At 42.9% G+C, this 24,515-nt stretch overlaps 1 protein-coding gene across 1 annotated transcript in view; it reads left to right on the top strand.

Moving 5' to 3' along the window:
* The window catches only part of OGA (O-GlcNAcase), a 314,455-nt gene extending 291,535 nt beyond the window's left edge, over positions 1–22,920 (top strand). Inside the window, exons 14-16 of the mRNA XM_030202855.1 lie at positions 5,879–6,071; positions 13,533–13,692; positions 20,608–22,920. Coding sequence (XP_030058715.1) covers positions 5,879–6,071; positions 13,533–13,692; positions 20,608–20,744 — 490 coding nt within the window. The 3' untranslated portion in view covers positions 20,745–22,920. The remainder of the gene's footprint in view (positions 1–5,878; positions 6,072–13,532; positions 13,693–20,607) is intronic.
* The last annotated feature ends 1,595 nt before the right edge of the window (positions 22,921–24,515 follow it).

Here is a 24,515-nt window from a genome sequence, read left to right as displayed (position 1 = left end):
GGCAAGATCCATGATCAAACTTTTATCTCATGCCATTACAAGATAGGGCCCTCTTGAAGCCTCCCGTAGTGGTTTCTCCAGTCACCAAGAAGTCTACGGTTCCTGTGGATGGGTGTACAGTTCTTAAAGACCCGCAGGATGGAAACCCTTCTGAAGCATAGTTTTGATGTGTCTGCTCTGGAGGTCTAGGCAGCCATTTGTGGTGGTCTGGTAGCGAGGGCATGCTTCAAATGGGAGGAGAAGGTCTTGGACAGGTCGTCAGATGATTTCTCGCTGGTGGACCAAGAAGTTGCTAAGTTGGAAATGGGGTCTGCGTTTTTGGTGGAGACTCTTTATGACTTGCTTCTGTGAAGTTGATGGCGTTAGGAGTATAGGCCAGGCACTGCTTGTGGCTTTGGGGATGGTCTGTGGATGCGGCCTCCAAGGCAAAGTTGAGTAAGTTTCCCTTTTGGGGAGGAATCGTTCGGCGAGTAACTGGATAAGCTGTTTAGGAGTCTCGCAGAGATGAAGGTGTCACGCTTGACAGATCATCACCCTTGGGGTGAGTCAGGGCCTCATGGCGGCTAGGCGCGTGAGTTGCACTGTTCTTGGTCTGGTAGAGGGGTGGTCTTCCTCAGTGTTCTCAATAATTTCAGCATTCACTGTCCTTTCGTGGTGCCCATCGGGGAGGTAAAGACAGTGGTCAGGGTTCCCAGGTGCCTGGACGAGTTTCGCAATGAAGGTTTGGGGGCCCATCCTCTGGTGGCTGTTGATGCTCAGTTACGAGGATTCCATTGGAGATCAGCCCAGACTACTTCAGACCAGTGGGTCCTTGAGGATGTTCACAAGGGTGCACGCTGGAATTCACGTTTCTACTGGATCTATTTCTGGAATCCCCTCAGTCTCATGTCAAGGTGGGAGCGGTCAGCAATACTCTAGAACACCTGCTACAATTGTGGGCTGTGTCCGATTTATGCGGATGAGCTCTGGACGGGCCATTATGCCATCTACTTTGTGGTCCCATCTTGGACCTCAAGGGGGTCAATCGGGCACTCCAAGTTTCCGGGTGGAGACGCTTTGCTCCGTCAATGCGGCGGTGCATTTGGGAGAGTTCCTGACAGCCTTGGACTTGATAGAAGCTTCTACCTATATCACCATTCGTCAGGTTCATCAACGGTTCCTTCACTTTGCAGTTTTGGGGAGACATCAGTTTCGTACAATGCCTTTTGGTCTGGCAACGGCGCCTTGTACTTTTACCAAGGTGATGGTGGTCGTGGCAGCAGCTCTTCTCCAGGAAGGGATTCGAGTTCACACCTATCTTGACGATATGGCTGATTTGCACAGATTCCTATCGGGATTGCTGTGGGGTTATGGTGCATGTGGTGCAGTTGCTGGAGACCCTTGGTTGGGTGATCAATAAGCTCAGTAGTTGCTTGGTGCCAACGCAGGTGTTGGAGAGCCTCAGAGTCCGGTTTGACAGTCTAGTGCCGCGTGTTTCTCCTAGAGGTGTGGATTCAAAAACTTCATGCTCAGGTTGGGGTCTTCTCCACTGCGAGTCTCCAAGGGCCAGAGATTTTCAGGTCCTGGGGTCAATGGTGGTGGCCTCATTGGGTGTGGGCCAGGGCTGATATGCGATCCTTCCAGAACTCTCTCAAGGTGGAATCCTCAGTCCATGTCCTTGGAGATGCGATTACCCCACAGTTTGCGATGGTGGCTTCATTCTCCCAACCTGTCCCAGAGGGTTTGATTTGATCCGCCGAGGTAGGCAGTGGTGATGACCAGTGCCAGTCTCCTGGGCTGGGAAGCTCACTATCGAGGTCAGCTGGCGTTGCTCCATCAATCTGTTGGAAACCAGGGCCATACAGCTGGCTCTGCTTTAATTCCAGTCTCTTCTGGAGGGCGAGTCCGTGAGGGTTCTGTCCTACAGTGCAGCGGCGGTGGCCTATGTAAATCATCAGGGCATAACATGCAGTCCAGTTGGTAGAGGAGATGGCTGTTCTCATGCACTTGGTGGAAAGTCATCTGGAGGCTCTCAGCTGCCCACATAGCCGGAAAGGAGTATGTTCAGGTCAACTTTCTCAGTCGTCATATCCTGGAGCCAGGGGAGTAGTCCCTCAGTGCCGAGGCCTTCGACAGCATCATTCGTCAGTGGGGGTGCCAGTGATTTATCTCATGGTGGCCAGTAAAATGCCAAGTCGGACAGGTTTTTCAGTTGCTGGAAGGAGCGAGGTGTGGAGGGCAATGATGCTGTTCTTCAGCCCTGGCTAACAGGTCTTCTGTATGTCTTCCCTCCTTGGCCACTTTTGGGGGGGTGTCTTTCAGAGAATAGAGGGGCATGCAGGCATGGTGAACTTGGTGGCCTCAGACTGGTGTCAGTGGGACTTCTGATGCAGGGACCGGTGACCATGCTAGATCTGTCTCGATTTTGTCTTACGACTTGGCTCTTGAGAGGGCTCGTCTGAGGAAGAGAGGCTACTCGTCTAAAGTGATCAGCAGTATGATGTGTTCTCACAGGAGATCTACCATGTTCGCATATATGCAAACTTGGATAATTTTTGAGAACTGGAGTGACGAGAGGAGTGGTTCCTTTACATGTCTCAGTGGTTCAGGTTCTAGATTTTCTTTAGGATGGCTTGGATAAAGGTTTAGCCTTAGTTTCTCTTAGGGTGCAGGTATCGGCTCTGCCGTGTTTTAGGAGCCATATTAAGAGGAAGTCTTTGCCTAGCCATTGGAATGTCATGCATTTCTTCCGTGGAGTGAGCCCCCTTCGTCCTCCATGCCATAAGGTTTTTTTCCATCTTTGTATCTTAATGTGGTACTGGCCACCTTGGTTGCACCACTGTTTGAGCCTCTGTCATCCTGTTCACTTAAGGATCTTACTCTGAAGGCAGTAACTATCTCCTCGGTGCAGCATATGTCTGAGCTTCAATCCCTTTCCTTCAGAGCTCCCTTTCTGGAGTTTTCCGGGGAGCGGGTCGTTTTGCGGCCTGTTCCATCCTTTTTTTCCCCAAGTGTCTCTCATGTCAGTCGGTGCTTTTGCCTGCATCAGGGTCTGCCAAACACGGGACCAAAGTACTGTATATATATATATATGTGTGTGTGTGTATATATATATATTCGACTGTGCTGATGGTGGCTATGGAGTAACTGCCCGGTGGCACAGATGCAGGTTCTCTTCTCTTTTTACCTTGCTTTGGTACTTTCATACTGAGTCTAGTTAGGGATGTGCAGGGTACTTATTGGCTCACTTAAAGAAAAAAAACATTGAATACTCGCTCTTCACCTGCTGGTAGGTGTGTATAACCCATCAGTGTCTGGGACAGTCCGGAGGGACTCAAGGAAAGTAAATTAGCAAGTAACGCTTAGTTTCTCCTTATAGAACATTTTCCATAACTTTAAAGTATAACAAGATAATGAAGTGCTCATCCAATAAATAATGGAAATCTAAGCCAGTGGTTCTCAACCTGTTTCTCAGGGCACACCCAGCCCAGTCAGGTTTTCAGTATATCCACAATGAATATTTCTGAGTGAGATTTGCATAGCAAGAAATGATCTGCATGCAAATCTACCTCATTCATTGTGGATATCCTGAAAACACAGCTGGTTGGGTGTGCCCCATAATGAGTATGCATGAGCCAGATTTACATGTTTGTTTATTAAAATTTGCTATACTGCCCTATCTGAACAAACAGGGCGGTTTACAAAAATAAAAACAATTGAAAAATAATACATTTTAAAACAGAGAAAAAAAAGAAAGAATTCCATTAAGACAGGAAATATAACATGCAAAATTGGGACATAAAAATACCTTAATATTCATAACGGAAAAACCCTAGTCAAAAAATAGTATCACTGAGAGTTGATACCAAAGGGGTTGGAGAAAGTGTGTGTTAAGGGGAGGGTTCCGGGCATATGGTGGGGTGGAGATCATTCCAAAGTTTAGGGCCAAAAAAATAAAAGGCAGAATGATGAGTGGATTCCAAATGTGCTAACTTAGGAGCGGGAAGAACCAAACGGTGAAGGAATGTAGTACTCTCACAGCAGTTTAGGGAATGATCACAGAGGAGAAGAAAGAGGAGAAAGTAGTGTGATAAGTCTTATGAACTAAACAGAGAATCTTGAAAAAAGACAGATAGGGAAAGGCAACCAGTGAAGTCAAAGAAACAGAGGGTGAAATGGTCAGAACGTTTTGGCCTTGCAGATAAACGAGCAGCTGAATTGTGAAGGGTTTTTATTATTTTTAGTTGAGAATTTGGGACGTCTGCAAAGACAGAATTGCAATAATTGATTTTGGAAATGACAAAAGTATGAACCAGGGTATGTAATGATGCAGAGTCAAAGTAGGAATGAATAGAGTGGAGCTGACGAAAGGAACAGAATCCTGATTTAAGAACAGAAGAAATGTGTTGAGAAAAAGAAAGGTGTGAGTTCAGAATGACACCTAAATAGTGGAAGGTATTAACGGGTTGTACTGATTGGTTAAAAAGAGTCAGAAAACACGTAGAGGTAGGAAAAGATCCAGTGATCCATCATGCAGTGGTTTTATTTGGATTAAGAATTAGTCTGTGATCTGTGAGTCAAGATGAGACAGGGTTGAACAATAGAAAGATCAATTTATGGGGAAGAAGGAAAAACTAAGAGAATATTATCAACGTAAATGTACAAATTTACATTGCGGTCATTGAGAAGTGAAACAATGGACTAAGGTAAATGTTAAAGAGAGGAGTGAGAACAAAACCCTGAGGAACACCATATCAAAATTGTTTAGGAGAAGTGGATGGTCCTAGAGTCACTGAGAAAACACAGACTGGAAATGGGACAGAATTTACAGGATCAGTAGGTTCCAAATCAGGAGGTCATGCATGAGATATATTTTATGTGTAAAGCGGTAGCCTCAGTGGTGCCACTCAGCGACTACGTTTTTGCGCTGAGACCTACACACCAGTATTGTCACTGGTTAACCGCCTCCCTCCTATTCTCACACTATTTAGTGATTTATACATTACTTAGGTAATTTTAATTCTTTCAAAATATTAGTGACTTTTTTTTAGTAAATACTCATCTTGTATCAGTCGGCCATAGGGGAAACATGCTGCAACACGGCACATGTTTCGCGTTAGCTTCCTCAAGCAGGTCCCCTACAAATAAAGAGTAGATAAATTAACCACCCTCCCTTTAGATGTTTTAACATCAAAATGTTTTTTTCAATACCCAGTTACCTAAAGTGAACTTCCATGCAGCCTGCCGACATAATGCACCCTGATCAAAATGGTGGCGGCAGCGTGCTACGTAAGACCTCATATATACTACATTCAAAAGGGTCCTCTACCAATCACAGTACTCAGAAAAGTGCCCCATATGATCTGACAAAGGGCCCGTCTAAATTAATGTCATCCATTCTACCTCTGCATTCAGTCCCCCAGGAGCGACTGTTTGTAAGGTGTAAATCCACTTCTGTTCCTTGTAATTCAACCACGCCTCCTGGTTCCCTCCCTCCCACCCAACTTCAGTATGATCTATCACTTGCCATCGCAAATCAGATAGGTTATGGTTCTTTGACAGCCAGTGCTGAACCAAACAGGGCTTGTTTGCTCTTAGTATTGATCCTTGATTTATGCTCATTTAAACAGATTTTGATGGATCTACTACTGCGCCCCACATATACTAAGTTGCAGGGGCAGCATATAATATGAGAGATATTTTATGCATATTCATTGTGGATATTCTGAAAACCTGACTAGCTGAGTGTCCTGTGAAAACTGGATTGAGAGCCATTTCTGTATTGCAACATCATATAGTCCTCTAGGACACACTTCAGTTTTTTAATTTTTTTTTTTATATTTTGTAAAGATAATGTGTAGTGTATTCATAAATTTAACCCTATTTTATTTTTCCATAGGTTGATAGGAGGCCTACTCTCTCTTAGTTTAGATTACTGTTTCGTTCTTGAAGATGAGGACGGTATATGTGGCTATGCGGTGGGCACAGTAGATGTGACACCTTTCATTAAAAAGTGTAAACATTCATGGATCCCTTTCATGCAGGAGAAATACACAAAGCCCAATGGCAACAAAGAACTTTCTGAGGCAGAGGTAAGCAAAAGTGGTGGTTTGGATCTTGACAAGCTCTGTGTTTTGAATCTAGATAGGATATATGTATTGGAAAAAGCTGAGTCAGGCAGTTAGATCTTAGTGCATATCTTCTCAGGCAGTATGCACTGGATCGATTAATCCAAAATCAAATTTGCATCCTTCCTCCTTTTGAGACTCTGGTATGTTTTAATAGCTTGCAGTACTAAATCAGGTTCCCTGTGTAATTGAGTTTGAAACATGCTGATGGTACTTTTTGCTCGGTGGTGCTTACCAGTCTCCCACTAAGTGGGTTGACACTTAAGAGAATTTTTCTTGCACACACTCAAGTAAATATGAAGATTTTAGTATTTTGTTAAAGCTTTTCATTTCATTACAACACACAGTTATGTATATTTTATTTACAGTGTAGAAGTAGCCTAATTTGCTGAGAACCAGGAAAATGGGCCCAAATTACTTTAGACTAGTGGGCCCTAAAAGTGGTTGGCAAGGAATGATACTCTCAAATTTGCTTTTCCCCACTTTCAGATGTTTTTTATGGAGCCAGTGAAACATTTCTAAAGAAAGGCAGTCCACACACACTGGAACAACTGCTCTGATTGACAGTCCTTGTGCTTCTGGAAGAATGGAGACAAGGGATATCTTCCTTTTTGGGCACCATAAAATAAATTGAATGTTTTTTTTCATCCTATTCTATCTTTGAATTAGGGCAACAGGCTACCCAAATTCAGACAGATAACCAAGTACTTTGTGAAAAAGCAGGGAGGAACAGGATCGTGCCCCCAGTGTTGGGAGATGTCAGTGTACCAAAATGGGCCATTTCTCATGGAATGTCCCTCAGAGCCACATAACTGGCAGCAAGGACAATATCCTAGTGGACAAACTGAGTCAGATCCTATTTCCCCACAAAAAGTCTTTGGATAACATTGACAGAAGATGTTTGGAAAGTGGTGCACCCCCTTGATAGATCTTTTTGCCATTCCAACAAGAAAGCTACTCAGTTCTGTTCCACAGTAGGGGCACATGATATACTAGCCTCAGATGCCTGACTCCATTGGGAAGAATGTCTTCTGTATGTATATCCTCCAATTATTCTAATAGCAAGCACTCCTCTGAAGCTCATACAAGACCAGGGAACCTGATTTTCATTGTTCCATATTGGCCAAGGCAGGTCTGGTTCCCTCTTCTGTTGGATCTCTCCATCAGATAGCATTCTAGTCTCATAGGACTTCACTGATAGAGGATTAGGGCATATTGCTGTATGCAAGCATCAAGTCCCTGGCCCTTACAGCTTCAAAGTTGAGAGGTTAACATTAGCTTCTCTGGACTTGCCTGACAGTTTTGTCAGGTCTTGTTTGCTCCCAGAGGAGATTCTACTAGGAGGACATATGGTTTCAAATGCAAACAAGTTTGCTGTCAGGTGTGACAATAAGGCCCTAGATCCCTTTTCCTGTCCCATACAAAAACTGCTTAATACCTTCTATATCTCTGAGTCAGTTTTCAAAACTAACTCTGTTATGGTATACCTTAGTTCAGTTGGTGCTGCTTTTGTAGAAGGTAAATCCATCTCTGTACAGCTTTTAGTTCAATTTATGTGGGGGTAGGGACCTCAGTGATGGTCTTACCCAGGTGATGAAAGCTATTTTTTAGCCCTTAACTCTTATCAGCTGAAGTAGTGGACCTGGAAGGTCTTGTCTTTGTTGGCAGTGACCAGCTCACAAAGTTTATTGTTCATAGTTTGTTGTGTAAAGAAATAACTTTTATTGCTTTGTTTTTTCATATTTTGTATGTGATTTGTTCCCCACTTAGACTTCTAAAGATATAGCGGGTTATAAATAAAGTTTTATTTGTTTATTTTATCAATCTAAGGCTTACAGACCGCTAATTCCCTGTGATAGTGGTTCAATGTAGTGTACATAGAGGCATATTTTCAAAGCACTTAGCCTTCCAAAGTTCCATAGGTTTCTATGGCACTTTGGAAGGCTAAGTGCTTTGAAAATATGCCTCCTAATCAACCATATTTAATTTTTTTAAACAGTGTTTGTATAATATGCTTCTATAAATTGTCAGTTAAAATTAAAACATAAATTACTATAATTCATAAAATACATCTTAAATGGTAAAAGAATTTACAGAAACAGAAAAAAAAAAACACTCAAGATTTGCTGAATAAAATGGTTTCATGCTTTTGCAAAAAGACATTTTGTTTAACTCTGAGATAAGAAGGGAATTCCAGAGCACTACTCCCATGGTTGAAAAACATGCCAGCAATAATAAAGTGAAAATTACCAATGTTAATTGAACGTAATACAAACCAATTTGGAAACAGGAAGACTGACTAAGCAAAGATCCAGATACAATACCTACCAATAATTCAGAGGTACTTCCATATAAAATCTGAAAGAACAAGCAAACAGTTTTAAAAGAAATGTGTTATCAGAAGCCAGTGAAGCCTAGCAGTATAAGAAAATATACTACTGAATTTGCTAATCCTAAAAATCAATCTAGCAAATGTATTTTGGATAAGTTGTAATTTCTTTAAACGTTTGGCAGCAAGTCCCAGATATAAGATGTTAACGGTGGTCTAGATGGGGAAGGATAGTTATCTGCCAGGAGAGCAAAAACACGCTGATCAAAATAAGACCGTATAAGACACAACTGCCTAAGCCTAATAAGTCTTAAAGCATAACTGATGAACTTGAGAATCGTAAATAGAGCAGAATCAAGTAGCACGCTCTTAAGACTCTGGATTCCGATTCCACAGACAAAATCATTGTGACAGGACAATTATGGATGATACTGTTTGTCATCAATAGAGTGATTCAGTGCACCCAGCAAAGTTCCTTTCCAAGGATATGTTGGAATTTCATCAACCTCCCCCCAAGACCTCATGCCCACTATTTATTTATTTATTTATTTATTTCATGATTATTATTACATTTGTTCCCCGCAGTTTCCCACTCAAAGCAGGTTCAATGTGACTTACATAATAATATGGATTACAGAGTATTGATAGAGAAAATATAGGTTAATTATAGCAGAATAATAAAAGAGGTAGGTAAAGATGGGGAAAGATGAAGGGAGTAGGAGATGAAGTGAATTGCACACATGTGGCAAGAGAACCTTGTTCTTCTAGTTGGAGAGGACTAAAGCCCATAGAAAGTCCATCCAGCTCTTTCTTTTGGTCATAACACCAAGCACACATTTTCTGTTTTATGCCCAAGCAGGCCTAACCCTAGAGGGTCATGCCATGGCTCATAATGTCAGAACTTGTAATAGACTAACATGGTCCCGCATGAGAGCGACAGGCAGGAACAGGCATGTGGGGAGACTGGTGCGATCCCTCTGGAGACAGCTTTGTTATTATCAGAGCCCTAGGCACCCTCTTATTCTTGGACTCCAGGCTCATCAGATAAGTACTTCATGGTATTTTGCCATGTTGTGATGATATATCAGTGTGCAGTAGATATACTGAATGTTGCATATCTAGTATAATAATTTGCTCCGTGAACGTTCGAAAGTGTCTACCTGGGATCGTAACCACCTGCTGACGTCACTGGCCAGCACTAGAACCCTGCTTGCCTGATGTCAGGAGGTAGTTACGATACCAATGAGAGACGTGGGAAGCACGCGACCAGCAAAAAGAACAGCGGACAGTTGAACACCGGGAGCGGGCAGAGACATCGCTACGTGTACGTGGCCCCCCCCCCTCCAAAATCACACCCCCCCCCCCCCCCTCTGCTACCCTCCCCTTCCCCCCCCCCCCCTCTCCCTCCTTACCGGGATCCCAGAGGCAGCAGTGAAGGGCGAGCAGCAGGCTCGGCGAGTCGGCTGCCTTCCCTTCCCTTCGCTCTCAGCTCTGACTCTGGTCCCGCCCTTGCGAAAACAGGAAATGAGGGCGGGATCAGAGACAGAGCTGAGAGCGAAGGGAAGGCAGCCGACTCGCAGAGCCTGCTGCTCATCCTTCACTGCTGCTGCTGTCAAGATGACATTTAAAATTCAGAGGAAGGGAGGGACAACGACCCTGGAACTCGGAGGCGGGGGAGGACCCTGGAACTGGGAGGGAGGGAACGAACTTCCGGTGGGTGAAATATTGGGGTGCTCGAGCACCCACAGCACCCACGGAGTCGTCACCTATGCTCCTGGTTGTGGTTGGGCATTTAGCATTTATTAGGGCTTCACATTTAACACGTTAACGCAATTAACTCGTTAAATGTTTAACGTACATTAAACATTTTAACGCACGTTAACGCCAGTTCTGGCTCCCTCATCCATTGCTCCCTTTGTGGGCATACCTGGGCTGCAGAGACTGGCTGCTGGATCCCAGTCCGGGTTGGCTCTGCTGCTGTGCTGTTCCCAAGCAATGTGAGGAAGGTAGAGCCACACCCGTGACCCAGAAGAAACCATGGAGATCCGGGGCAAGGTTGAAGGGGTTCTAAGCAGCAGCACTGCTGGGACCCAGAAGAGGTGTAATGTGATTATTCTCTCCTCCCTTAATCCTGCTCCTCTTGGCTCTCTGACATTTCCTTCCTGTGCTTCTGAGCACCCCACCCCCGCGGTTCCCATTCTTTCTCTTTCTCCCAAATCTTTTGCTCCTGAACCCTCACCACCCTCCCCCATTGTCTGCATTCTTTCTTTCCTTATACCTGCTCCTTTCAGCCCTCTGATTTGTCTTCAGCGCTGCTTCTTTCAACCGCCCAAAGCCTCTGTAGCATCTTGCCTCCTCTAACGTAACTTCTTGTTTCCTGGCAAGATGCTAGAGAGAGAGGCTTCATAAGGCTGAAAGAAGCAGCATGCCTGCAAGCGCTGAAGTCCAGTCAAGAGGACCGAGAGGAGTAGTTATAAGGAAGAGAGAATGCAGACCATTGGGGGGGGGGGGGTTCAGGAGCAAAATATTTGGGAGAGAATGGGGGGGGGGGGGTTCAGAAGCACAGGAAGAGTTGTTGGGAGAAAGAGGGAGAATGGGGACCATTGGGGGGGGGGGGTTCAGAAGCACAGGAAGATTTGCTGGGGGAGAGAGATGTATTTTAGAGGAACAGATGCTGGAAATAGGTGATGGAAAAATCAAGGGAGATGGTGATTGTGGAGGGGAGGGAAGAGAAGGTGCCCATGGAGGGAAAAGAAAGGAGAGGGAAGAGACGGTGCCAAGGGAAGGGGAGAGAAGAGAGACAAAAGGAGATGGTTCCTGTGGAGGGGAAAAGGAAGGGGAGAGAAGAGAGACAGAAAGAGACGGTGTCCATGGAGAGGAATAGAAGGGAAGAGAGAAGAGGAAACGGTGCCCATGGAATGGGAGAGAAGAGAAGAAAGATAGAAAACGGTGCCCAGGGAAGGGAGAACGGAGGAGATGGTGCCCATGAATGGAAGGGAAGAGATGAAAACTAGACAGAATTGAAAAGGAGGAAAAAAATGGATGAAAGTTGAATGTGAAAGATGGATATAAGGCAGGAAGAGAGGAAAAAAAAGAAATGGTGAATTTTAGACAGAAGGCCCTGGAAGCAGAGTTCAGAGCACGGAACAGAACCAGAGACAGGGAACGAGATGATTGGAAAGATAAAATCACCCCACAACAACAGTAAGATAATTGATTTTATTTTTAGTTCACTTATTGAAATATATCAGTTTTGAGAATTTACATCTGCTATCTATATATTGCACTGTACAGGAGGAAATGTGAGGGGGCTGCTTTGTGATTGTGCGATTAAAAATTTTGAACACTGCTGATCGTGCGATTGAACATTTTTATCAATGGGCAGCCCTAGTATTTATACTAGTGAGTTTTGGGAATTTTTTTGTTTGGAAGTTGTCCCAAAGAAATAGCATGGCAGCAGCAGGAAGAAGTTACAGGAGAGACGGGTGGAGTTTTTGGAAGGGGGTAAGTGGTTCTTGGTTTGGTTTTCCTCAGCTCAGCTACTAAGCCCTGGCTTTCCATTCTCATTCTCATTCCCAGCACAGCTCTGCTACAGGCTAGCTTTTGAGGGGTGTGACCTGTGTGGCTTTGCAGGGCATCTTAAATGAGAGAATACTAGTGTACCACCCCCATAGCTCCACATCATGTGAGCCAGGGAAAGGGGGGAGGGAGATAATGGTGCTGAGAAGAGCATGGAGGAGAAAGAAGGGAATATTTGGTAAAAGGAAAGAGGGATGTTGTGCTGGAGTCACCACCAGTATAGGAGGAGGGGGCATTGTGCCACAGCTTTTACCACCAAATGAGGTGCCAAGTTCCATTTTCGCAGAAGGCACTATTCAGTGCTAACTTGGCTCCCCAAGCCAACCACTTTGTGACCTTTATAGCTTTAGCAGGTGGGCTGGCACACAGTAGGTTGATGTGAATGAATCCTTTGGGGGGGGAGTCACTGATTTCCTGCTCAGCATGTACTCTTTGGGATTTTCAGTCTGATGGCAGGAAGCACCACATTCAAATATGGAGCAACTGATTGATTGCTGATCTTCCAATGTTTGTGCATGCAGGTGGTAGAGCAGCTCATAGGGTCTTTCTGAATTTGGAACTGCTATTGTATTTCAGTCTGTAAGTTCTAGCTATGAACAGTGTCTAGGACTCTAGGGAGGGGGGAGTAGGCATATGATGCTTGCCAAGAAGAGTGGTGATAAAAAAAATTTGAAATGTGTAATGAATCTGCTTAAGAGGTATGAGGGATGGGTGAGCCTGGCCTGCAGGGTAGGGGTACTGAACAAGGTAGAGTGAGAGGGAACCTAATAGGGGAGAAATTAGTAGGGGGCAAGACAAGTCAAGAGGAAGTAGAGAGCAGACCAGTAAAGTATAGAATGGGGGATTGGCTTAGGTTGGCATCCTACCCCAAAACAAAAGTCAAACTGCATTGGGACTATTGAGGACTCACTTGGGGGGGGGGTGTGGATATGGGTTGTTGAGTTGTGAATGTGGTATAGTAAACTGATGTAATGAATTGGGGTTGAGGAGGAAGAGAGACTGATGGGACTTGCAGTGTTTCCCCTAGCATTTATTTTTACTCTCAAGTCCTTCCTTTTCATTTGAAGACAGCCTGACCAGTTGCGTTCACAACCCACTTTATGCTTTAATTTCCTCTATATAGACTTGGTAATTTGTGCCAAGTTGAGCACCCACAATCATTTTGAAAAGTTGGCTTATATGAAGATAAGTACCTGTTTTACACATGTTCAAACAGAAAAGAACTTCTGCATACTTGAGAGCCATGCTGGTGTCTTTTGCTGTTGTGAAATGTGAGTAATCCTAAGAATGAGGCCGTATAGTAATCTTTTTAATATGGCACAGTTGTTGGAAATGCTGCTATAGGTGGGAGCAAAATATCTGACCTTTATCCAGATTTTAATGGCTCTTATCAAGTACCTTTTTAATAGATTAATTTTTGATTCTTGATTTTCTGTTTTATACAGAGTTGCTATACGAGAGATACTCTTTGCTATGGTACTAAACATGTGAATAATTGTCCGGTTCTTCTCTTCCAGAAAATGATGTTAAGTTTCCATGAAGAACAAGAAGTTCTGCCAGATACATTTCTTGCAAACTTTCCATCATTGATAAAAATGGATATTCATAAGAAAGTTACTGATCCAAGCGTGGCTAAAAGCATGATGGCTTGCCTTCTTTCCTCTCTCAAGGCTAATGGTCAGTATGTGTAACCATTTGGGGTCATAAGGCACTCAGTCTTTAGCACTAAACAATAGAAGTGTCTCAGACAGTCATGTGGAGGCTAGTTCTACACAGAGGTGCCTATTCTATAAAACAGTGGTTCTCAGCCCAGTCCATAGGGCACACCCAGTCAGTGGAGTTTTCAAAATATGTGTAATGAATATGCTTGCGAGAGATCATACATTGCCTCCTTTATATGCAAATTTAAGTCATGCTTATTCATTGTATATATCCTGAAAACTCCACTGGCTGGGTACACCCTAAGACTGGTTGAAAAACATTGTTTAAAAGGAAAGTAGATGCCTTATTTCCTGATAGAATACTAGCATAGCAGTTAGAATACGTGTGTATAGTCTAGGCATAACCACTTACACCAGCCATAGAGCTGGGGTAAATGCTCATACCTAGATTCCTGAAAAACACACAAATTATCATAATCTATAATTTATACACATAACTGTGTATCCCACCCATGCTCTGCTCAGACTTCACCTATATGTATGCCTCCAAACTACATGCCATCACATTTAGGTGCCATGTTTATAAAGTAGCAAATAGAATAATTGCATTTATACATTTATGTACCAGTATTCAGATAATTTACACGTGTTCTTGGAAATTAATGTTGGAATTCTCTTTATTCTAACACCTCTTTCTAACTGCCCCTTCATTCCCCTTTCCATCTTACTCTTCTCATTTTTCCCACCCTGTCTTTCTCCTGTCTCGCCTCTATTCCTCCCCTCCATGAACTGTCTCTCCCTTTCTCATCCCTCGTCCACCTTTCACAATCCTTTGCTTCTGTTTCTACTTTGTTGTCCCTTCTTTGTCCTACATATAAACATGACGGCAGATAAAGTCTAATGGCCCATTCAGTCTGCCCATCCTCTGTAACCACTAACTCTTCCTTTTCCTAAGGGCTTCCATGTACTTTTCCCGTGCTTTCTTAAATTCTGACACAGTCCTAGTCTCCATGACCTCCACCGGGAGGCCATTCTACACTTCCACCACCCTTTCCATGAACGATTACTTTCTTAGATTCCTCCTAAGCCTATTTCCTCTTAACTTAATGCTATGCCCCCTCATTCCAGAGTTTTCTTTCATTTGAAAAAGGCTTACTACTTGTACATTAATGCTCCTGAGATATTTAAACATTTCTATCCTACCTCCTCTCTCCCTCCTCTCTTCCAGTTTATACATGTTGAGGTTCATAAGCCTGGCCCTATATGTCCAAGACTGCTTACTGATTTTGTAGCCGCCCTCTGGACCGACTCTATCCTGTTTATATCCTTCCATAGATGCAGTATCCAGAATTTCACACAGTACTCTAAATGGGGCCTCACCAGAGACTTTACAAGGGCACTATCACATCCTTGTTCCTGCTGGTCATGCCTCTCCTTATTCACCCAAGCATGAGTCAGTGCAATCAACATCGCTGCTGCTGCTGCTACTTTCTTCCTGCAGCCTATGCAGACCTCACCATCAGTTTGTGGTACTTAAAGTCCAGCACCTGTTTAAGAGAGGAGTCTTATTCTTATTCAGAACTGGAGAGTAGCTTAACATATACAACTTCTGAATCAACTGTTACAAAGAAATGCAATAACTTTACCAATGTCAGTGTTCATGTCTTTTCAAGTGACTCTCACCGCTGATTGCTGGCGCTGTAGTCTCCCTAGGCCTTTCCCCACTCGTTGCCACTATGGTGGAGGGGGAAGAGTGCTAGGCCTAACTGCCAAACTCGTCCCCGGTCGATCATCAGGTGCCTCGGTCTCCGGGAAAATATCTCGTGCTTCCATTATGGTTCTAATTTGGTGCTGTTTCCCGTCCTTATAGAACACCAGAGCAAAGGGATGTCGCCATCTATACTGGATCTTGAGTTCTCAAGAGATGTCTCATAAAGGGTTTCAGTTCTCCTCTCTGTCTCAGCGTCGCTGCCGCTAAATCTTGATATATATATCAATGGTGTACGAGTCCCATTTAAAGCCTGTGGTCTGGCGGGCTAAATTTAGCATATGTTCTTTTAACTTGTAGCTGGAAAAGCAGGCAATTATATCTTTTGGTTTATTGTTGCGCACTACCCCCAGTGCTCGGTGCGCTCTCTCTAGCTGTATTGTGTCTAATTCTACCGTTTTTGCCATTCACCAGGAGCAGCTCACGCACCATTTTCTGAACTACTTGTTCACAGTCCTGATAAGTGGGTACCTCAGGGAGACCCCGGAATCGTAAATTGCTGCGGCGGCCCCGGTTTTCCAGGTCTTCTATTTTATCCAACATTTGCTGTTGCTCGCTCTGCAGTCCCCCATACTGTTGTTCCAGTGATCCCAGGGCCTCACCATGAGCTTCCACCACTGCCTCTGTCGTTTCTAAGCGTCCACCCAACTCCCGTATCTCACTCCGCAAGTCCGCCCCCATCGTTGCCACTTCTGTGCGCAGTGCCTTGAGGTCGGAGTTGATATTTTGTAGCCACTGCTGCAGACTTGCCTGTTCCTCCTTTATGGGCACTGCTATCCTTCGCTGTTCCAGCGAGTCCTCTTGGGGCCCAGCTCTCACCTCGTCCATCGAGTCCTTCACTTTTTTTCGCGTCCGCCATTTGTTTTTCGGCATCGTTGCGCTACCAGCGAAGGCAAACCTTCAAAGATCCGCTGCTGACCGATGCAAACTCATGCGCTGATGTCGGGCTGTATTTAGAGTGGAGTGGATGTTAAATTTGGCTCTCCAGTCATAAGGTAAATCACCGTTATTGTTTTTCATCACGAGGCCACCGGAGCCAGAGTCTCAGGCGTCCATATAGTATGGTGATGTCACTTCCTCCGAGACCACCACCTTTAAGGTATAGCAGTGGAAGAGGGAACAGGATTGAGGAGGGGGCAGAGGCTAAACCCACGTGTGGGGGGAGGGAAGTGGGCTGCAGACCTGGAGTGACCAAAGCAGTGAGCTCCAGCAGCCACGAGAAGAGCGTTGTGCTGCTCACCACCAGGTTTGTGTGTCTGCATCAATATAGTCAGGTCATTCTTCCTCCATAGATCTCCCAACAGTCATAAGTTTCGTTTTAGATAGATTTAAAATGAGCCCATTCTCAAACATCCGCTCACTACTATCCATATCTATACAGTGCAACTGGGAACTCAAACTATCCTTCCCCCCTCCCCCCCCCCAAAAAAAAAAAAAAGAATCTCTTGGGGGGGGGGGGGAAACACTGCACATCAGCATAGATGCAATAATGAACCCCTAGAGACTCAAACACCTTACCCAATGATATTGTATAAATATTAAACAGTAAGGCAGATAGGGCTGAACCCCGTGGCACCCCCACCCCCCCTTATCTAAATAAACTTCTCAAGACACTTGCCCTCCGCTTCGCACACATGGTGATCTTCCAGAAAGATATGACAGAGACCATTTATAAACTTGTTCATACCTAATTGCTCCAGACAATCCAAAGTTATCAGACAAAAACATACATTCTCATTCATACCCTTTCTAATGACATCTACTGTCAAAATCATAACTCTCAACCCCATGCACTTGCCTAAATCCAAATTGAAAGGAATTTTTTTTATTTTTTGTTACATTTGTACCCCGCGCTTTCCCACTCATGGCAGGCTCAATGCGGCTTACATGGGGCAATGGAGGGTTAAGTGACTTGCCCAGAGTCACAAGGAGAGCTGCCTGTGCCTGAAGTGGGAATCAAACTCAGTTCCTCAGGACCAAAGTCCACCACCCTAACCACTAGGCCACTCCTCCACACACTGTTTTCAATAATTTCTTCCAACAGTTTGTTTTCAAACCACTCTTTCAATTACTTTACCCAAAAAAAGAGTGACAGAAATCAGACAAAAATTACCTAAATTTTGGGTATCAAGGCCCATTGTTTTTCAATAATGGTCTGTCGCCTGTTTACACAACTCCAGAAACTCACCAGCCGTCAGATTTATTGACTATCCATGCCAAACTAGATGCATCTTCATCTGCTAATTGACAATACAATGATGGACCTGAATGTCCCTTGAAGCGAAGTTGAAAGTGTTTGGCACCACTGAGAGACTGCTTCAGTCAGGCAGTCCCTCCAAATCAGTAGCCATGTGTTCAGAAAACAGCTGAGGAAGGTCACTCTGAGGCCTAGAATTACATAGGTACATAAGCATTGCCATACTGGGACAAACCAAAGGTCCATCAAGCCCAGTACTTGTTTCCAGCAGTGGCTAATCCAGGTCACAAATAACCTGGCAAGATCCCAAAGCAGTAAAACAGTATTATGCTGCTTATCCCTCCAAAAAAGTCCACTTTAATAATGGTTTATGGACTTTCTTTTAGGATGGAAGGAAGGAGAAGGGATTTGATATACCGGCTTTCTATGGAACTTAAACCCTGCTACACTAACCATTTTTACCACATTCTCTGGCAATGACTTCCAGAGCTTAATCACACATTGAGTGAAGAAATATTTTCTCTGATTTGTTTTAAATGTACCACCTGGAAGCTTCATTGTATGCCCCCTAGTCCTTGTATTTTTGGAAAGGGCGAACAAGCGATTCACATCTACCCATTCCACTCCTCAGGATTTTATAGACCTCAATGATATCTTCCTTTAGCCATATATTCTCTAATCTGAAGAGCCCTAGCCTCTGTAGCTTTTCCTCATAGGGAAGTTGTCCCATCCCCTTTATTATTTTGGTTGCCCTTCTCTGTACCTCTTCTAATTCTGCTAACGATGACACTACTTAAGTCCTTTTCCTGGGGAGTGACTCCTAATGTGGAATCTTGCATCATTTACCTATAGTTTGGGTTCCTCTTCCCTACATACATCACTTTGCACTTGTTCACATTAAATGTCATCTTCCATTTGGATGCCCAGTCTCATAAGGTCCTCTTGCAATTTTTCACAATCCTCTTGTGATTTATCAATTTTGAATAACTTTGTTCTTATCACAGATTTGATCACCTCACTCATTATTCCTATTTCCTGATCATTTATAAATGTTTAAAAAGCATAGATTCCTGGGGAACCCCACTATTTACCCTTCTCCATTGAGAATATTGACCATTTAACCCTACTCTTCTATCCTGTAACCAGCTCTTTGTTCACAATAGGATACTGCCACCTATCTCTTGACTTTTTAATTTCCTCAGGAGTCATTTATAAGGTACTTTTCAGATGCCCTTTGAAAATTCAAATACATGATATCAGCTGGTTCACCTCTGTTATTCAACCCCTTCAAAGATATGTAGCAGTTTGGTGAGGCAAGATTTCCCTTGGCTATATCCAGGTTGGCTTTGTCCCATTAATCCATCCATATATATATATATAATATGCTCAGTAATTTTGTTCTTTATAATAGTCTCAACCATTTTGCTGACACAGATGTCCGACTCACAGATCTATAATTTCCTGGGTCGTTTCTGGAACTTCTTTAAAAAATGGCATTACGTTGGCCACTCTCCAATCTTCTAATACCATGCTTGGTTTTAAAGATAAATTACATATTAGTAGGTATGCAAGTTCTTTTTTTTTTTTTTTTTTTAGTTCTTTCAGTACTCTTGGATTTATGCCTTCTGGTCCAGGTGATTTGCTACTCCCATTATATCCTCCAGGTTTACAGAGTTCTTTCAGTTCCTCTGACTCATCACCATTAAATAGCATTTGTGGCATAGGTTTCTCAGTGAACACCGAAGCAAAGAAATCATTAGTGTCTCTGCTTTGGCTTTATCTTCCCTGAGTGCCCCTTTACCCCTCAATCATCTATCAGACCAACTGACTCTTACCAGCTTCTTTAAATGTACTTAGAGAAGATTTTATTATGTATGTTTGCCTCCAAGGCAAGTTTCTTTTCAAAGTCTCTGCCTTCCTTATCAGTGTTTTGCATTGGACTTGCCATTCTTTATTCTGTTTCCTATCATCTTCAGTCAGAGCCTTCTTCCATTTTCTGAAGGATGTTTTTAGCTCGGCCTCCGCCTCACTTTTTAACCATGCTGGCTGTTTCCCTTCCTTCCACCTTTTTTTAAATATGTGCAATATATCTAGTCTGGGCTTCCAAGATATTTTTAAGCAACATATATGCCTTATGTAAATTTTTGATCTGAGGGTATGGGGGGGTTTTAACCATTTTCCTCATTTTATCATAGTCTCCTTTTTTGAAGGTTAAATGCTAATGGATTTCCTGTGCATACTTAGTCCAGTTATTAAATCAAATTTGATCATGTTATGTTATGATGCACCGACTCAGGAAGTCTATTCCAGGTGTATGGTTCAGCAAGATGGAAGGACTGGAGTCTGGACTTGGCAGTGAAAGAGAAGGGTACAGATAAGAGTTCATTAAAAAATTTGGTTTATAAAAAGATCATTGATGAAAATACCACAGACCCTTAATTTTCAAATTAGAACCAGATTTTATGTTGGTTTTTTATTTTATTTTTATTACATTTGTACCCCGCGCTTTCCCACTCATGGCAGGCTCAATGCGGCTTACATGGGGCAATGGAGGGTTAAGTGACTTGCCCAGAGTCACAAGGAGCTTCCTGTGCCTGAATTGTTCCAAGTGTAGGCAAAATTATTTTCAGGGTAGAAATGTAGCCTGCATGACAGAGCCAGTCAGAAAATGATTATAGGCTCCTAACTTTTGCAGTGACATATTTGTTAATTTTATTTTGTCTTTTCACTTATGCCCTAGAGCACAATATATCCAACTATTAGGCAGAAACAAGCAGTGAGCTTTCTGGTGGTGAAAAAGCCCTCCAAGGTACATTTGTACCTTAGATAAGGTTTTTTATGTGGCAGGATGAGGGCTCAATATTAGTATACCCAATTTTGCTAATGATAGGTGTGTTGCCAAATGCTGCACCATATAAAAGGGTTTTTTTTAATTTGTAGCACAATAACTGTTTCTTCTCTTTTAGGATCCCGTGGGGCATTTTGTGAAGTGAGACCAGATGACAAAAGAATCCTGGATTTTTACAGCAAGTTGGGTTGTTTTGAAATAGCTAAAATGGAAGGTTTTCCAAAGGATGTGATCATCCTTGGAAGAAGTTTGTGAAGCTGTTCAAAATGTGAACTTTACCCAAGAATGATAGTGTAAAAATGGAGATGCAACATTGCCCACCGTGAAATGGCAATGCAATGCTACCCATTCAAATATGCACACCTTGACTTGTTGAAAATATTGACATTGACAGCACTGTTTAGAATGAAGGAAATCTCCTTGCTTGGTGATGTACATGGTGGCCAGAGGCTCTGGGGAGACCTTCGATACTGAAAAGACAGCAGCTGGAGTTTTATGTGCATTTAATTTTATGTCATTACATATTTAAACAAGAAAAAAAATCTACAGATTTGAACTTTGTTAGTTTGAAATCTAAAGGTTTCCTTCCACATTGTGCATGAAAGGAAATACAAGTTTGTGAAACTCATCATTCATAAGAGTGTGAATATTCCACTCAACGAGTAATTTCAAATAATAGACACCTAAAAATTGTTGCAGAACATGAAACAATTTCCAAGAATGGAATCGGTTTACAGTTGGCATGGTTTGTAGTATCAAACATGCAGTTGTCTGTGGTAGAAGCCATTGACCATTTTTGTAAAATTAATGTACTGTATATATATATAGTAGTTGTATGCTATCTAATTTGAGGATTTTGCCCTTTATATTTTTATTTTCAAAGCCAAGCTATTGGGCCACCATGGGCCCTTTTTGAATAATACAGAACCACAAAGAGCGAGCCTCTTCTTTTTTTTTTTCTACCATGCTTCAACTCTTGGTGATTAAAACTCTACTATTGACAACCTGAAAGAATGGCAATGGCAATAATTTTTGGCCAGCCAAGCAGGTCTGAGTCCTACTTTGAGTATGATACTCTACTGCTTCTGGATAACATCCTTTTTATTAGAGGGAGGAGGAAGTTAGACCATGATACCTGAGGATAATATTGATGCCACAGTAACAAAAATGTTCCTTCAGTAGAGCACTGAATGATTCCACAGGACCCTGCTCATATTTGGTCTATTGCAATTAGCTATTATACCATATTCCTATAATGCGGTATAGTTTCATACCTGGTAGGATAGCCATTTTTATGACATACGTTTTCTGTAATGCAAGTCTCTTCCTCCTAAAAATGTTTGTTCTACAGCCTCATAAAGAGTTTGTTTTTCTATGTCTCTTGCACATATGTACTAAAGGTTAATTTTTATTCTTTAAAGAAACAGTTAAAGGCTGGTATAAAAGTACATTTAGAGAAAACAATGTCCATAGTCCTAGTTTTGTGTCGTCAGTTGTCCATTTTGATTTAAAATGTTTCATGAAACTGTTTATAATGAAGAAGCATCTTGACTAGATACTTTGTCTTTAAATAAGTGATCAAAGAAATTTTTCCACATTTGTAAGTAAAATAAACTTCTGATTTCATAGAAACAATGCGTGTTCTTTAAGAAAAGTGTATGGTAAGAAAGAAAGAAACAATCTTACACAATGAGTCCTCAGTTAATCATTTAGTATTCCTGAAATGGAATCCTGTAGGCTTTCTTGCATTTGGAATTAATCCATTTTCCCATTTTTGTTTCATGGTGGAGGCACTGTGGTCTGAGGAATGGGGGAAAATTGCACTTTTTTATTTTTGTTTGTTTTAAAGGTGACTTGACTTAATATGTAATTTAACACCGTTACTTGAAGATTGATATTCCTGTATTATAGCGTGCAAGAAGTTTTTTTTCACACATTTAATGCAGTTATTTGCACTGTTTTGTAATATGAATTATTTGTAATATTTGTGTTTGAAATAAGCTCATGTAACTTTTATTTAATTGGTCTTTATTAGTAGGTGGGATGTGGAGAATATAGAACTGTATTGGATCTGACTGAAAATCATAACAGAATATATTCCTGATTCTGCTTAGCCTTCTTGCATGCATATTTACTACTTGTTGATTTTTGAAGCAGAAACAGTTTATGCAATTTGAATAATTGATCTGGATGGATAGAACACCATCATGCAGACCTGTGAATTTCTATCTTTATGGAAGCTAATTAATGAGTTTTTCTTTCCTATAGTGTAAGACTATTCCATAGTGTTCAGACCAGCACCAACACTGTAGGGATTACAAGTGTAGTTTGATTTCTTTGTTATTTCATTTATAATGGCTGGAATGTAATTTTTTGCTCTGTTTTTAGATCAATTAAGTTATTTGTAGAATAAGGACCTGTAAAACTGTATTGGAAGACAATTCAAAAAGTAAAACAGATTAAATCTGTTTTGTAGCCTTTCTTGACAAGGATGAAAAAACACAAAACTAGGGCTGCAAAATATTCAATTGCATGCAGTATAAAAATGGCAATTCTGTCAGAGATCCTGTCTCATTCAGATTGTTGAGATACAATGGCGTAAACTGATACCATTCATTCACCACAGCTGTAACATCTGTGTATTAAACCACCTAAAATTATCTGAAACCTTTAGCTTTTGCTAAATACTGAACTGCAAACAAAGGGGTCCTTTTACTAAGCTGCAGTATTAACGCGTGCTTACCGCAGCAAAATAGGTCTTTCTGCAGGGCACACTTAGGTGTCCCACAATAATTTTTACATGTTCCCATGCTAAAAAAATTTATTTTAGCGCTGGGAACGGAGAGTGGGCTTGTCCTATGCTAATTGGTTAGCGCAGCTACATTCGCTGCACACTAACCAATGAGCTTATGGTTAGCATGTGAGCCCTTACCACCTACATAATGGGTGGCGGTAGAGACTTGTGCGTTAATGACTACGCACTAATGAGAAAATTAGCAGGTGACAATAGTGAAAATAGAAAAATCGTCCATTCCATATCATCAAGCAAGCTGATCAATCCATAGACTGGTGGGTTGTGTCCATCTACCAGCAGGTGGAGATAGAGAGCAAACTTTTGCCTCCCTATATGTGGTCATGTGCTGCCGGAAACTCCTCAGTATGTTCTCTACCTCAGCAGGTGGTGGTCACACACAGCAGCAGCTCTGGCTAGGCCTCCAAGCCTAATCCTTAGGTTTTGTTGAGGCCTGGGGTTGAGGGCTCTTTTGAGCAAGTGCAAACCTGGTGGTGCCAGGTCCCTCCTTTTCTCCCCCCTCCCGCTGGCTCCGTTTAAAAAAAAAAAAAAATGTTAAACGTCTTTAAAGGCGTTTAATTCGACGTTTCTTTAAACGTTCATTGCAGCTACTCACTGGGACACCAGTTCGTTACAGCTCGGAGCGGCAAGCAGGTAATTTTACCTTTTTATAGCGGGCAGGGGGTTCCCCGATTCTTCTCCTCGTGGCATATGGCGTCGGAGGGCGAGGGCGCAAAGGGTCGCTCCCCGGATCGCTGGAGCGCTTCTAGAGGGGATGCGGGGGTTTTACAACCTGATTCGCCCTTGATGGGTGACAGTTTAGTGACCGATGAATGTCCCGGTCGTTCCTCCGGCGTGGCGGTTTTTTCCCGCCATAAACGCCCATCCCCCGCTCCTCGCCTCCGCCATCTTGGCCGGCCACGCGGCTCGGACGGCTTCTTCGTGGGCCGCCCTTGAGGTTGGAGACATTAATGCCATGAACGCCCTTAATTTGGGCGACGGCACAAAGCGGCTAAAGTTAAGCGCCGTTCTTCCCGCGCGGCTCCTTCGCGGAGTTTCGCGCCGGACGCCATTTTGGATGCGCAGCATGTCTCTCCCCCGCTATTGCGAGCGCCGGTTGAGAGTGCGTCTAGGGCTGTTGCCCAGGCTGCGGAAGTGCACAGTATGCGGGGTTTCTCCCCCGAGTTTGTTTTGCTGCTGCATCAGGCTTTCCTCATGCAAAACGCTGCCCCTGC

Source organism: Microcaecilia unicolor, chromosome 5 (genome assembly GCF_901765095.1).
Source record: "Microcaecilia unicolor chromosome 5, aMicUni1.1, whole genome shotgun sequence".
NCBI classification, from domain to species: domain Eukaryota; kingdom Metazoa; phylum Chordata; class Amphibia; order Gymnophiona; family Siphonopidae; genus Microcaecilia; species Microcaecilia unicolor.
Note: the sequence above shows the minus strand (reverse complement) of the source record. Positions and strands in the feature narration are given on the sequence as shown.